Below are 14,759 nucleotides of genomic sequence, written 5' to 3'. Positions count from 1 at the left end.
ATTATGTAGTTCCTCGTTATGAAGTTTCCACCATTCCACATTCCCGTTTCTCTTGGGTCCGAATATTCTTCTCATGATCTTATTCTCAAATACTTTCAGTCTACGTTCTTCCCTCAGAGAAAGCAACCATGTTTTGCAACCATACAGAACAACAGGCATGATTATCGTGTTATTATATTTTAAGCTTCAAATTCCTCGACAGAATTCGCGACGACACAAGATTTTGAACCGAATACTTCGTATGGTAATATTGATCCTATACTGTTAAAAAGAGAAACACTATTTAAACACTTTAAGTACAGGTATTGAGGGGGAAAATTGATAAAATAGTGTTCATAAAGTGTGCTTTGCGTGTCCAAAAGCGTTACCTCTCTAAAAATAGTATCTAGTATAACAGATTTAAAACACTTCTTCTCGGCAAACAGTTCGAAAACAAAGTGATGACATACATTTTCCTCATTTTGTACATACATCTGGAACATACATGGACAATACAGTATCTACAAGGGGTAAATATGTGTCATCTGGAGGTGTTCAAAGAGTGTCCATAATGTCCTGCTGTTTCTAAAAGTAGTTTCTGTTTTTTTTTTTTTTTTTTTTTTTTTTTTTTTGCATTGGAGATATTTCAAAGTATCCACTTAAAAGTAGAAAGGAAGAAAAATTACCTAACGAATTATTCCCTGTATACAAATTTCTAAAGCGATACGAAGATTTCTTTCCTTACATTGTAAGGTTTAAATTTAAATTATCACCGATATTACCGAAGCACCTCTAAGCTTGCTATCAGTACCTGTTTAAACCAGTTTCATGCAGCTCGTATCTGGATAAGGCTGTGACAGATGCAGGTAGTGTGAATTCGTCTTACAAAACACATGCATTAAAATGAAACAACATTCTAACATTTAAAGTTTTGTTACAAATTGGATGAAACTTATCTGAAATGTTACAGTTAATACGAACAGTGTACGGTAATGCAATATTATCAAGAACCAAGCTATCAATGCTACAATCGTTTTAAATGTGGTCGCAAAAAATTGTTGAGAATGATTTTTGGTCAGAACGGTTCTGAGCGTCAAGGAATGGGGAAATGTGGAAAAACTTCGTCCATTGATGAGAACTGACAGACGGTAGCCATAGCCAAGCAGCAACTGTCAGCATGCTTCAGATAGTGAAAGAAAGTTGTAGGTTAACTTTATCCAAAGACTTCTATCGAATGAGGAAGATGTGTGCTAGTTTTACACTTCGACTCGGAGTACTGCTTCCATTTTTACAGAAACAAGAAAAAGCCAATAGGAAGGACTGCTGTTAGGATTTGGTGGCTACTTCAGTATGATACAAAAAAACTTCTAAACAGTCCATCGTGACAGGAGATGAAAAACCTGGTGTTTGCAATATGACTCACAAACAAACCACCAGAGCATTGTCTGTACATCATTACCTTGCTAAGCATTTAGAGACAGTGCTAACTAACCATATTCTATAGACTTATCGAATACTGACTTTCTTCGTTTTCTCCTAAGCTCAAGATAGACATGAGAGAACAGAGGTTTGCAAACATTACAAGTAATAAGTCCACTGTTAGACACATTTTGACAACAGTTACTGTCAATGACTATCAACAGTATTTCGAACAGCTGTACCAGTGCTGGACAAGGCATATTGCCTCCTCGATGGTTAAGTTGAAGGATATAAATTCATTTGAAAGTAGATACTTGTTTTCTTTTAAGAAAAGGTTCGATTTCTTTATGGGTGCATGTATATATATATATATATATATATATATATGAAAAGATAACATAATATTGCCCATAGACACCGAATGTTTCCCTGAAATATGTTTTTCACTCCAAATTTAGGGAAAATTCCTTCGTGGCTGTGCTGCTAGCGTACGCGCTTTGGCGTAGGACACCCGGGTTCGATTCCCGGCGGAAGCTCGTGTGGTTCAGATCCAACATTAATCAGTAGGTCCCGTCTCATATACCCTCTTTGCTGAAAGAGAAGTTAAACTCAAAATCAACTCAATTCTAAATTTACGTTGTAAACCCTGATTTTAGCAGCATTATCACATTTCCTCCAGTGCATAGTCAATCTAATTGATTATCTATCTATTTATGCTCTGAACACTCAGCCGAGTGTTAATTCCAGAGCTACTCAGCAATCGGTTTGTTTGTCTTCTTAGAAACTAATGCTTAAAACGGATGAATTATGTATGGACTGAGCTTTTCCTTGGAATGTGATGTTTTATCTGACCAAGAACGACTCTTTGAGGGAATCATATTGGAATTGTATCGCTACGAGCTGGAGCCTCGTCAACTCGTAATTCTAGCACAGACAGTCCTCAATTTACGCAGTGTAATATATTGTAGGAAAGTCATATTACGTAAAAATAATAATAATAATAATAATAAGTTACTGCCAGCACCCCGAAAGTTAAGCGGAGACATAGATAACTATGAACGCTTCGTGGGTGGAGGCAGGTGGCAGGGAAGCCATTAGTATTCTGATGGAGACTCAGGTAACATGCGCCTGTATAGAAGTCAAAATAGGTGCATTTATAATAATACTTGTTTAAGTGGCCTCCGATAAGAAAGGTATATTCTTTAGTGATCGTTTTCTGAATTTTACTAAGAATTTCTACGTGTTTAAAGTGTTGGCAAGTTATAAATTGTATAGTGGTGATTTATATTGAAAAAAATTATAGCAAACTAAGAAGTTATGCGTGGATATAAGAATTGTCTATTTAACACAACTGTGTCGTATTTTCTGGAAGATTTCAAAGTTATGGCGCCTGCTATTCTTTTATTATAAGTTCCAGTTATGGTATGGACATATGAACTACTGGTAAGCTGTACATATGTATCATATTTTGTTCTATTTAATTCTGAAAAAAAGAAAATGAACATTCAGAAGTTAAATCGGGAATGGTAGAATGCGAATGTTGTCTAATAGTTCTAATATGAATTGAATCTTTCGAAAGCATGTTTTGCTTTCAGTGCTATTGTGAAAGACTGTGTAATGTTTGAAATTTAAGCACTAAAGTGATCATTAAAATATTATATCTCAATTATTAAAAATTGAATTTTATTTATATGATTGGCAGAACTCTATAATGGTTTTCGTCGATTATCGCACTTGCTCTCCTCTTTAGTGTGTAACGCTCTTTATAAAACTTTTAAATTATTTTGCGTGGATTTCTAACCCGGCACCTTCGGCGTGTTTTATTATTAAATCCTACACGTCGTCACAGCAGTTAGATCGTTCTAGGGCTCTGAACGTAAGTCGAAATTTACTTAACTCAATTTTTTTTCCCGTAACCGAAATTTGAATAAATAACGAAAAAAAAGCAATATTGCAATGTAGAAACTTAATTGTATTAATATAATATGATTTATAAGTAGGGTAAAGAACTAAGAAATAACACACACACACACACACACACACACAGAGAGAGAGAGAGAGAGAGAGAGAGGAGGGATTTAGGATTTAGATTTCTGAGCTTTCAGCATCTATGGCCATTTAGCCACGTCACGATTTGAGGTATGACGTCCCTCGGCTAGCACACAATCCGGGGAAAGGGAAGGAAGAAAGAATTGGGGAAGGAAGGAAGCGGCCTGGGACCTATAAGTTAGGTACCACCCCGACATTTCCCTGGTGTGAATGAGGAAAACCCAGGAAAACACAATTCAAGATGGCTGGCCGGAAAAAGCGTGTTACACTTTTTCGACCGAGTAACCCCACCGGGAATCGAACCCGGGACCGCTCGCACTGAAGGCGAGAGACAGACAGACACACACAGAGAGGGAAATAACAGTTCTGTATACCCGATTCCAGGACGTTGTATTATGTTACAGAGAATCTAAATTCCGAAACCTCAGGAAGATTTTTTGCTATGGGCGAAAAACTTGAGAGATTTTGGATAGAGAGAATACACGTAACACAACAATACAAAAATAAAGTTCTGTGTAGTGGATCACAGGGTATGGATTCGATGTATTTTGTTACACAAAATCCAAATTTCGAAACCTCAGGACAATTGACCCTGTCAATTTTTTTATGGGCGAAAAATTTGAGAGAATTTGGATAGGGGAGGGCACACATTTTTCGCTCATAAAACAAACTTGACGCGGTCAGTCGTCCAAGAATTTCGAAATTTGGATTCTATGTAACAGAATCCATCGAATCCATTCCCTGGGGTTCACTGTATAGAACTTTCTTTTTGTATTGTTGTGTTACGTGTATTCTCTCTATCCAAAACCCCTCAAGTTTTTCGCCCATAACAAAAAATCTTCCTGAGGTTTCGGAATTTGGATTCTCTGTAACAAAATACATCGTCCTGGAATCGAGTATACAGAACTATTATTTCTCTCTCTCTCTCTCTCTCTCTCTCTGTGTGTGTGTGTGTGTGTCTGTCTGTCTGTCTGTCTCTCGCCTTCGGTGCGAGCGGTCCCGGGTTCGATTCCCGGTGGGGTCACTCGGTCGAAAAAGTGTAACACGCTTTTTCGGGCCAGCCAACTTGAATGAGGTTTTCCTGGGTTTTTCTCATCCACACCAGGCAAATGCGGGGTGGTACCTAACTTATAGGTCCCAGGCCGCTTCCTTCCTTCCCCAATCCTTTCTTTCTTCCCTTTCTCCGGATAGTGTGTTCGCCGAGGGACGTCATCCCTCAAATCGTGACGGGCTAAATGGCCTTAGATGCCGAAAGCCCAGAAATCTAAATCCTAAATCTCTCTCTCTCTCTCTCTCTCTCTCTCTCTGTGTGTGTGTGTGTGTGTGTGTTTTGGAATTTTGGAATTTCTGGGGTTTTGGAATTGGGATTTTCTGTAACAAAGTACATTGAATCCATATCCTTGGATCGTGTATACAGAACTTTTATTTTTGTGTGAATGTGTGGCTTTGTAATTTGATACTGGTACTACTTCTTACTACAGCGTTAGTACCGTCGGTACATTTTATTATATCTGAAATTTCATACGTAAATTTACATGAATTTACAATACTGTTCTTTAAAACATTGGTTGGGTTTTGTTTCCTTCCCCTGAGATGATAGAAATTTGATTTTTTTCTGAAGTGACTTTCCTGAAAAGCCGCCAGTGGAACATATATATATATATATATATATATATATATATATATATATATATATATATATATATATATATATAACATATCTATAATAATATTCATCCATGCTACTATTTATTGTTTTGTTGTTATGTTTCGCGATGACTATTATTTTAGCAGTAATAATAGACCTAATACTTAGATATCTATTATTTAATTTAATAAGATTTCCTTTTCTCAGCAGCAGCAGGTGTGGAGTGAGGAAATACAAGCGCAAAAGCGGTATGAGAAAATGATGGAATGCCAGGAACGAATACTCAATGATACAGCGTCATTCGACGGTAAGTTTTGTCTTTCATTCACTATTGCAGTAGTTTCGAATCTTTTTTGACTAATGTCACACTTTACTGTACACCTACGTCATCGCGGCACACACGGTTGATTTTTTTAAAAATTTAAAATCTTAAATTGTAGTCAGTGGCGTTCGCAGAGTTTCATCAGGGGAGAGATTGAAGTACTCAATCTCGTATCCTTTCAGGACAAGCATGTTCTATATACGTAGGTCTGCATACCTTGCATACCTACTTTTGGGCCACTATATATATATATATATATATATATATATATATATATATATATATATATATATATATATATATATATATATATATATATATATATATATATATATATATATCATATATATAAAACTCTTTAGTGTATACAATTTACTACGAAGTTTTAAAAGACACTTTTGATACATATATTTTCAATCAAATACTCGAATTGTAAAATTGTTTTGCTAGATTACATTTAACCCTTTCACTGCTAAATCTGTTTTCGGAACAAAAAAAAATATTTATTGTTGTTTCTGGATTGTTTGTTAGTGATATTAATATAATTGTGAAAAAAAATCCTCAAAAATTTACATTTTGCGTAAGAAACCATACCCTCACATTTATGAGGGTAGCCACTTAAGATGCACAAACGTCTAAGAAAATACATTTCATTGCTTTTTTTTTCTTTGATAGACTCTTTTGAGTTGTGTATTTGTAGTAGTATTTTGAGTTGTGAATTTATTTCTGTAGTTTTGGCTTACATTAGTATACTTTATTCAAAAATTGTTTCATAATAATCGATGTTTGAACTATTTTCTACTTCAAAGCAGGAGTAAAAGTGAGGATGAACGAATGTCGTTCCCCCACTTCTAAAATAATCTACCCCCTCACTTTGTAAAAAATAAAATAGACAAAGATAGGCGCGGGAGACGGCGTGATACCAAGCGTCCCCTACCTTTTCAGATCCACTTTTACCCCTGCCTCAAAGATATATAACATATATGATTGCAATACAAATGTGCACATGTACCAATTTCCTCTGTTAGCATGGCTCTTGAGTGGAAAACTGTTTATAGACAACTAGAATTTGCTCACACGTTGTAAAGTTGTATCTGGAGTTGTTATATGTGGTAAATACTTCAGATCACTCCAGATGAAGAAGCACGCTATTGTTAACTGTTATTATTTCGGTGGTTACAATTTCAACTTGCAATACTCGTGTAAATGACGAAATATTTACTATATACCAATCAAAAGCATCTAGGTGAGATCATCTCGAATACTACTATTTCGGAGAAGAAATAACAATACATTTCAATACACAGTGCTAAGACCAACGAGAAACATTATTTGTATTACCTTTTGTCTGACTGTCCAAAACAAGATTTTACACGAAATTACTGAATTTGTATACTAGTAGCATAATTAAAAAAAAAAAACTCCTCCAAAGAATAAAAACAATATTGATTCTGTTGTTTTAAAAGACACCAAAATCTGCTTTCTCATAAGCAAAGAAAAAAGAATTTTTTGGCTTTCTGAAAAAAAAAGTTTGCCCTTATTGGCTACCCTCACAATTGTGATGGTCAAAATTTAGGACGTTCCCACCAATTTGATAATTATCTTGGAGACATAACAAATTGCCCTAATGAAGAAATACATCTTAGTTCACAATAAAAGGCATATATACTTACCACATACACTTCAGGCAATGAGTAATAACAGACTTTCAAAACTATGGTTCTCGAGAGTTTTTTTCAATCCCGTAGAACACATTACTCATAAACGTTGTGATATTCAATATACTCAACAGGTGGCAATTCAATACCTGAAAACTTGTCATTTAGACACTTACAAATGTGCTTGTAGCTAATTTATGTACTAAAATTCTTTGATTGGCATTTTTTTTGCCACATTGAAAGTAGCACTTACAATTGTGAAGGTATCTGCTGGAACGGTTAACGTTTTTAAAAAGAAATGGGGCAACCCTCATACATGTGTCTCTAAAGGACCATGATATTACAAAAATAAAATTCACGTAATATATGTTATCTGAACTTCGGAATGAAACAAAAAATAAATACAACTTAGCAAATGATAATAAAAGCAACAGGAAGAACGTTTTACTTTGTTTTACTTATACCCAGGCCCGTATCCAAGGGGGTCTAGGGGGTCGCCCCCCTAGATATTTACTGGCTCCTCCTAAAATTTTCACGGTAGGCTGAAAAGCGAAATATAATATGGCGTTGAACTTTAATGTGGTTGGATCGCCTCCCCCCCCAAACTTCGACCGGCCCCTCTAAATGTTTGCGCTGGCTACGGGCCTTCTTATACCATGAAGTTCAAGATAAGCTGGATAAATTCACTTTTTTTCTTTTTACGAAGCGTTAACCAACATGGGATCTAACGTTATGGTTAAAACGAATTGACACGCCTAAAATTATTCCACACTTCACTTTCACTCTAAAATGTGGTTTTTACACACCATAAGCACACTCACAGCACTACCGATCGGAACGTGTTCAGACATGTCTTGACCTTTCCGGCTCGGGATGCCATGGTGGCGCACTCTTACGATCGTGAGCAGTATGACGTCATTCACCAAACTTTCCGGATGGAGGTAGTTCATAAGTATTGCTAAATCCCAATGTTATGTGTTCACACTTTAGAAGTTTTATTCCTAAAATAATAACGACTGCCATATACCGGTAAATTACTAGTAACATCATACAATATCATACAAACGAATTTGTTGAACTTACAATTGCAACTAAAGCAATTTTTGTCGGTTAAAGTATAAAGAAACGAATAACGACGTGTTCCTAACCAGAAATTAAGGACTGTAATTATTATAGATGGCGCTGATTTAGTTAAATAACACTGTGTGAACAGTGCGTAATTTTAGAGGGAATTACAAATAGCTGATACTTGACAAATATTTCTGAAAAGAGAAAAATTGTCGAAACGATTTTTGTCTACAGAAAACTTTAAGCTAAAAGTTATTGAATATGTTAAGAATGTCGGCCCGCAAAGTGGTAAGAGAAGGCAATTGGTTTTCATATGGGTCCCAGTTCTTCGAAATATATGTCAAAACATATTAGATTTGCTTACTCACAATCTCACACACTATTAAATATTTAACGCTGTAATATAGATCCTTATTTATCAGTGGCGGAGCCAAGGGTGGGCCTGGGGGGCCAGGTCCCCTTGCTCAAAATCTTGGCCACTCCACACAGAGTGATACTGCTATAGGTCGACAAACGGTGAGTTAATAGTGGCCGCAAGTTAAACTTCTACCGAAACATATCTCGACAACAAAGTTACCAACTGCACAATATCGTATGTTGCAATAGTCTGCGTTCCGAGCAAAAATCTTCAGGCTCCACTGGCGCAAATCCCGGGGGGACGAGGGGGACATGTCCCCCCCAATCTTGGACATGGGGGGGACTTTCCCCCCAATAATCTGATTTAAAAAGTGCTTTTTCGGATAAGTGTCATGATTTGTGTCCGACTGCCCGAAAGGAATGTAACATGAAATTGATTTCTCTTGGCTTCTCCATTTTTTTTAAAAAAGAATCGTATTCTGTAGTATTTCAAACTGAACTTCGTGCTGTAGTGAGTTTAGTAGTCTCATCAATATGTATTAATTCCACTTCCGCTATTTGGGCACAAATTGTAATAAATGCCAGAGGAAGATATGCCCCTCTCCTCATGCTGGAAAGTTGTCTCAGCTGTAGGTACGGGCACGAATTCCGGGGAAAAGGGGAGACATGTCCCCCCAACATTGGAACTGGAGGCTCTCCCAATAGTGCTTGAAAAGTGCTTTTTGCAGATAACTGTGATGAGTTGTGTCCGACTGCCACATAGGAAAGTGAGATGAAATTTGTTTCTCTTGGCTTTTCCATTTTTAATGAAAATGAAGGCGTGCGACTGTGCGTGACGTAACCTGATATGAAATCTTATCTCCTCCTCTCCCCTAGGCCCTAGCACACGAAGAGTATATAGAATATCCAATGTCAATAGAACCCATCTTTTCAGTAAATGCGCATTTAATCTATTTGTAGTATCAGCCTAGGCATCTACTCATGCTTCGTAAGCTAACTAACTCTATAGCCTATGGAACCCGGAGGTTCAATGCTGCGTTCACAAAAGCTCTCTACTGACTTCTATTCTTGGCCAACTGGATCCAGTTTCTACTTTGTATTCCTATTTCTGCGAGATCCATCTTAATATTGTCTTCTCATCTGCGCCTAAGTCTTCTTAATAGTCGTTTTCCGATTGGTCTTACCCCTAACACTTTGAAAGCGTTCCTACTTTCTTCCATCCTGGCTACATGTCCTGCCCACCTAAGCCTCCTAGACTTGATGACCTTAACAATGTTTGGTAAGCCGTATAATTTACGTAGTTCGTCGTTATGAAGTTTCCACCATTCTCCATTCCCGTTCCTCTTGGTCCGAATATTTATCTCGGGATCTTGTTCTCAAATACTTTCAGTCTATGCTCTGCACTCAGTAAGCGACCATGCTTCTAAACCATACAGAACAACAGGTATGATTATCGTTTTATACATTTTAAGCTTCAAATCCCTCGACAGAATTCGCGACGACAAGAGGTTTTGAACTGAATAATAACACGAATTCCCTGTTTTTAGTCGACATTTAATTTCTTCGTGAATATGATTTTCGTCTGTTAATATTGATCCTAGATATTTGAAAGTATCCACTTTATCAAAAGTATTATTTAATATTTTAACACATACATAATTTGCCGTATTACGGTCCCGACGCATTTCCATGTATTTAGTTTTCTCTGCATTTACTTCTAAACCCATGTCCATGCAAGCGCATCTAATAAGACCTCTGCATTTCTCTCTAGTTTTCTCCTATCATCCCCTACTAAATTTACATAATCAGCGTACGCATAACCTGGTAAACACCGTTCAGCTCTAGGCCCTGGTTGCTATCTTTGATTTTCCTTATAGCGTATTCCAGGACAAATTTGAATAATAATGGCGACAACGCATCTTCTTGTTTCAGGCCATTCTTAACGTGAAAGCTCGTGGCCAAAAATTTTCCTGCCCGGACTTTACTTTGGGATTCATTTAAACATGCCTTAATTGATCTAATTAGCTTTTTCGGTATTCCAAATTCTGTAAGAACGTTGTACAATGTTTCTCTCCTAACCGAGTTATAAGCCTTTCTAAAATCAATAAATAGTTGATGTGCCGGACTACTGTATTTCCGCTTGTTTTCGAGTATTTGGTGAATGGTAAATATTTGGTCGATAGTTGATCGATTTCGTCTAAATCCACACTGATAATCTCCAAAAATTTCATCTGCGTATGGGGTCAATCTTGCTAATAGAATGTTTGAAAGGATTTTATAGGATGTTAACAGAAGAGAGATGCTTCGATAATTATTACAGTCAGTTTTGTCGCCTTTCTTGTGGATTGGAACAATGATTGATTCTTCCCACTCTTGTGGCAATTCTTCCTTGTTGTAGATAAGGAGAATGAGTTTGTGTATCTTGTTCCACAATTTTTTGCCTCCAGCTAAAACTAACTCAGCTGGAATTTCGTTTACACCCGAGATTTGTGTTTCTTTAATTTCTTTATAGCGATTTTTACTTCTATTCGATTGGGTTCTGGAATATATGGTTCTGCGGTGTGTATCTTCCTTTCTCCACGCACATTAGTTTTTGGTTGCGTGTTAAGCAAATCGTCAAAGAAATCTTTCTATCTATTTAAAATGCTATCTGTATCAGTGAGAACTGTTCCATCAGCTTTCTTTCATATATAAGAACGAGGTTGATAGCCTTTCTTAAATTCGTTGATCCCTTTATACATGTCCCGAATGTTTTTATTTTTACTATTATCTTCAAGTTCCTAAATTTTAGCTTTCAAAATATCGCGTTTCTTCGTTCTAAAAGTTTTGGAAGTTCCTCGTCTGATGTCTACGAAATTTTGTGTAGTTATTTCATTCGGATTTTGTAGCCAACGTAATTTTGCCTGTTTTCTCTTCTCTGCTAGTTCGAACCATGGTTTGTTCCTACGTATTTCCGCGTGTCCCATTTTTTCTTTTGAGAGAGGATGTTTCGTAAGCAAAGAAAAGAATTCAATTGCTGGAATATTTTTCTCTATAATCTTAAGGTTACATCTGTTAAGTAAAAAGTATGTTATGCGTCAGATTTCTGAAACGATTCCTGTAATGTTATTACGATTATAATAATTTTGCTCAAAGAGTATTGTTGCGTCATACATAATTGATATTCTTTCTTCATAGTTTTGGGGAAGTCGTCATTTATATTATTATATTACTATAAAACAATTTTAACGTGGATCTTTGTGGATGCCTAATTAGAAACATACCAATTATAAATATGCATGTATTCAGATTTCAGAATGTTTTCACGGCAGTGATTTGTAATACTGATATGTACTACTACTTCATCTACATCACCTAATATACTCTGCAACAGTTGATCAGATTCATCTACCGTAATATGAGTTTCATCTCCCTTATCTAGAATAAGCCTCAAATCTGCCCACCTTCCAATGTTGAAGACAACCAATGGCGTATTTAGGATTTTCTTTCTATGCCCAACACATGGAAGGAAGTGGGCAATTGCCCACCTGAGTTTGAGAATTAAATATATTTTAATTTATGCATAAATTGAAGTTATAATGGCAAGAATTACAGATCGATAAATCCTATGTGATATGATACAAAAATTTAGAAGTGAATCTAACCCTTTATTCTATTCATACAAGAAAAAGAAAGCATCCTCTTGGCCGTCCTAATTTCCCGGGCTAATTATTCCCCCGTTTTGATTTTCTTTAATTCAAACATTTCCTTCTTTTAAAAATAACTAAACGATATAATTGTTTCTTTGTTATAATAACTAAAGTCCTGTCATGTTGATATCCGCGCATGTTGGTGTGGAAATCCGCGCACTAGTTTCGCTTATCAGCTCCTCTTAGTTTTGGTGTTACTGATGACGGCCAACTTGAATCACAACTGACAACGGTCGATAAAGTATGATAGGAGAAATGAAAGTAGTAACGTCAAGAAAAAGAAACAGAAAAATAGAAAGGATGACAGAAAGAACAATTAAGGACGCAGTTCTTACATGGAATGAAATTTGACAAATACAGTATTATTTCTGAACAAAAAGCATAAGAAAATGGAAAGTCAATGACATTCTTAGAAATGGTAAGAAGGATTATTGTTGTACGTGGAATGCGTAAAACTAACAAATTATTTCGAGGGGAGAATGAGCCCGATAGTCTCCTAAATACGTCACTGAAGACAATTCTGCTCCCCTGATCCTTCACAGCATTGTTTTTCAACTTCATAAATATTTTGAACATCGCTTATATATATATATATATATATATATATATATATATATATATATATATATATATATATATATATGGGAACGTCTTACCCGTCCCCCCCAATGTTGAAGACAGATTTGCGCCTTTGTAGGCTCCTTTTTGTTTGTAGTACAGCAAGATCTAATTTATCTAAATGTGTAAGGTGCATGCATTGACCTCAGCATCTAAACGTTCCTTTTAACCTCTGTCCCATATCTGGTTGTCTTCTTTGTTTTCGACAAAGAACAAAAAAGAAAGAAAAAAATCAGTCTGCATTCTGATTTGCTTCAATGTTGAAAGTCATACTAAAATAAGAGATGCTTACTTACAAATAGCAGTAGTAAAACTTTACACTCGTGTTGGACGAAAGAAGTCTTCGTACACTAAGTAATTAATTTCCATCGTTTATGGCGACATAGAACAAATGCATAGCATCCATTAAATAATTTGGTATTATTATTATTATTATTATTATTATTATTATTATTATTATTATTATTATTATTATTATTATTATTATTATTATTATTATTATTATTATCAGATAATATCGAGAGGTCTTGTTTAATATACAGTAAAAGAAGAGAGCAGAAGTTTTTATTATTTCTGTCATTCTCTCTGCTGTTCGTACCCCAATAGTTCGAGAAAATTAAGATACTGAATACTATCAACACCTACTATTTGCTACTGGTACTGGTTCTCCTCGTCTACCTTCTGCTCTTGTCTCTAGTACGTCTAATTTCCTAACGCTCTTGGCCGTGGCAACTAAGTAGAAACCTTCTGCTGCGATGTTAATAAGCGATACTAGCGATCTTCAAGGAAAACGGAGTCAGCGTTTGGTGGACCTACTAAAGCCTGGGGAAATGAGGCTAACAAAAATCGGTGATTCTTTATAAATAAATCTTTCAGAAGTATTTTCTTTTAAACTATTTTAACTGTAGCTTAATCCCAAAACTGCTACTACTAGAGAAATTCCGAAATTTATCACAGAGTCGGCGCTATAATCTCCTGATTACTAATCATCTGGTAAGATATCGAGATGATACAACTTGGTCGCGGCAGTTTTGCTACTTTGTGTAAAAGTGGTAGTTACTCCCATGACCAGGTTTCATTCTGTTATCTGATGATTAGTAATCAGAGATATATAGGTCTTAGGAGTTTGCGGAACTGGTCCACAGATATTCTATTCAGTAAGTTCAGTCAGTGAATACCAATTTTTATCACAGATTTATATTAATTTAGCGTCAAAATGTGCATTTCTGAGAAAATTAAGCATTAAGCATTTCTGAGAAAATTACATTGTAGGAATTATGCAGAACAGTAAATCAGTGGTGACATGGATTTTCAACAGGATATACTAATTAATGCCCCTCCTTCAAATCTAATCTCAAAACTTACAATATTAATTAAGCATCGATTACAGGATAGTAGCGTTATTTCAACTACATTTGAATTTATTTTAAGGCTATGAAACATCTGAGACTCAGAGGATAGAAATAAGGGAAATTAGTCAATAGCCATCGAGGAAGAATCTTGGTAATCTCCTCAGTTGAAATGTTTATCCACGAGGGATCAATCACACCATCTTCCGAATCTTAAGCTGATGTTCTACCGCTGAGCTTTTAACATTCGGTGTGGGTGTGAAGTGTTTGTGTATTTGAATTCACGTCAAATTCTAAAAAGTAGTGAAGGTAAACAAACGAAAAAAAAAAAGGACCACGTATACTTCTTTTGCTGTAAGGAGTCCCGATTTAAATGTCTGTTCTAACACTGTTTGATATTAGCGAAAGAAAAACATATTTCCTCTTTTTGCTTCAAAGAGTGCTCACTTCATCATTTTAATAACGTAAGGGCACATTCATTACTCAGTTTTAGAGCTCAAGGGTAAAAGTAACCAAAAGTAATTGAACTACGGCCAGATCAAAACAAGATCCTGGAACCGGGGCAGTTGCCCGGGCGCCAGCAAACTAATATGTATGTTTATT

General features: G+C 35.9%; 1 protein-coding gene across 3 annotated transcripts in view; it reads left to right on the top strand.

Annotated features, from left to right (window-relative positions):
- The first annotated feature begins 5,292 nt into the window (after positions 1 to 5,292).
- Positions 5,293 to 14,759, top strand: part of LOC145668979 (parathyroid hormone 2 receptor-like) — a 121,355-nt gene continuing 111,888 nt past the window's right edge. For all 3 annotated transcript variants that reach the window (XM_081737286.1, XM_081737287.1, XM_081737285.1), the window contains exon 1: positions 5,293 to 5,402. In XM_081737286.1, the coding sequence (XP_081593412.1) occupies positions 5,354 to 5,402 (49 nt within the window). In that variant the 5' untranslated portion in view covers positions 5,293 to 5,353. The remainder of the gene's footprint in view (positions 5,403 to 14,759) is intronic.

Source organism: Thermobia domestica, chromosome 13 (assembly GCF_964235325.1).
Source record: "Thermobia domestica chromosome 13, izTheDome1.hap1.1, whole genome shotgun sequence".
NCBI classification, from domain to species: Eukaryota; Metazoa; Arthropoda; class Insecta; order Zygentoma; family Lepismatidae; genus Thermobia; species Thermobia domestica.
Note: the sequence above shows the minus strand (reverse complement) of the source record. Positions and strands in the feature narration are given on the sequence as shown.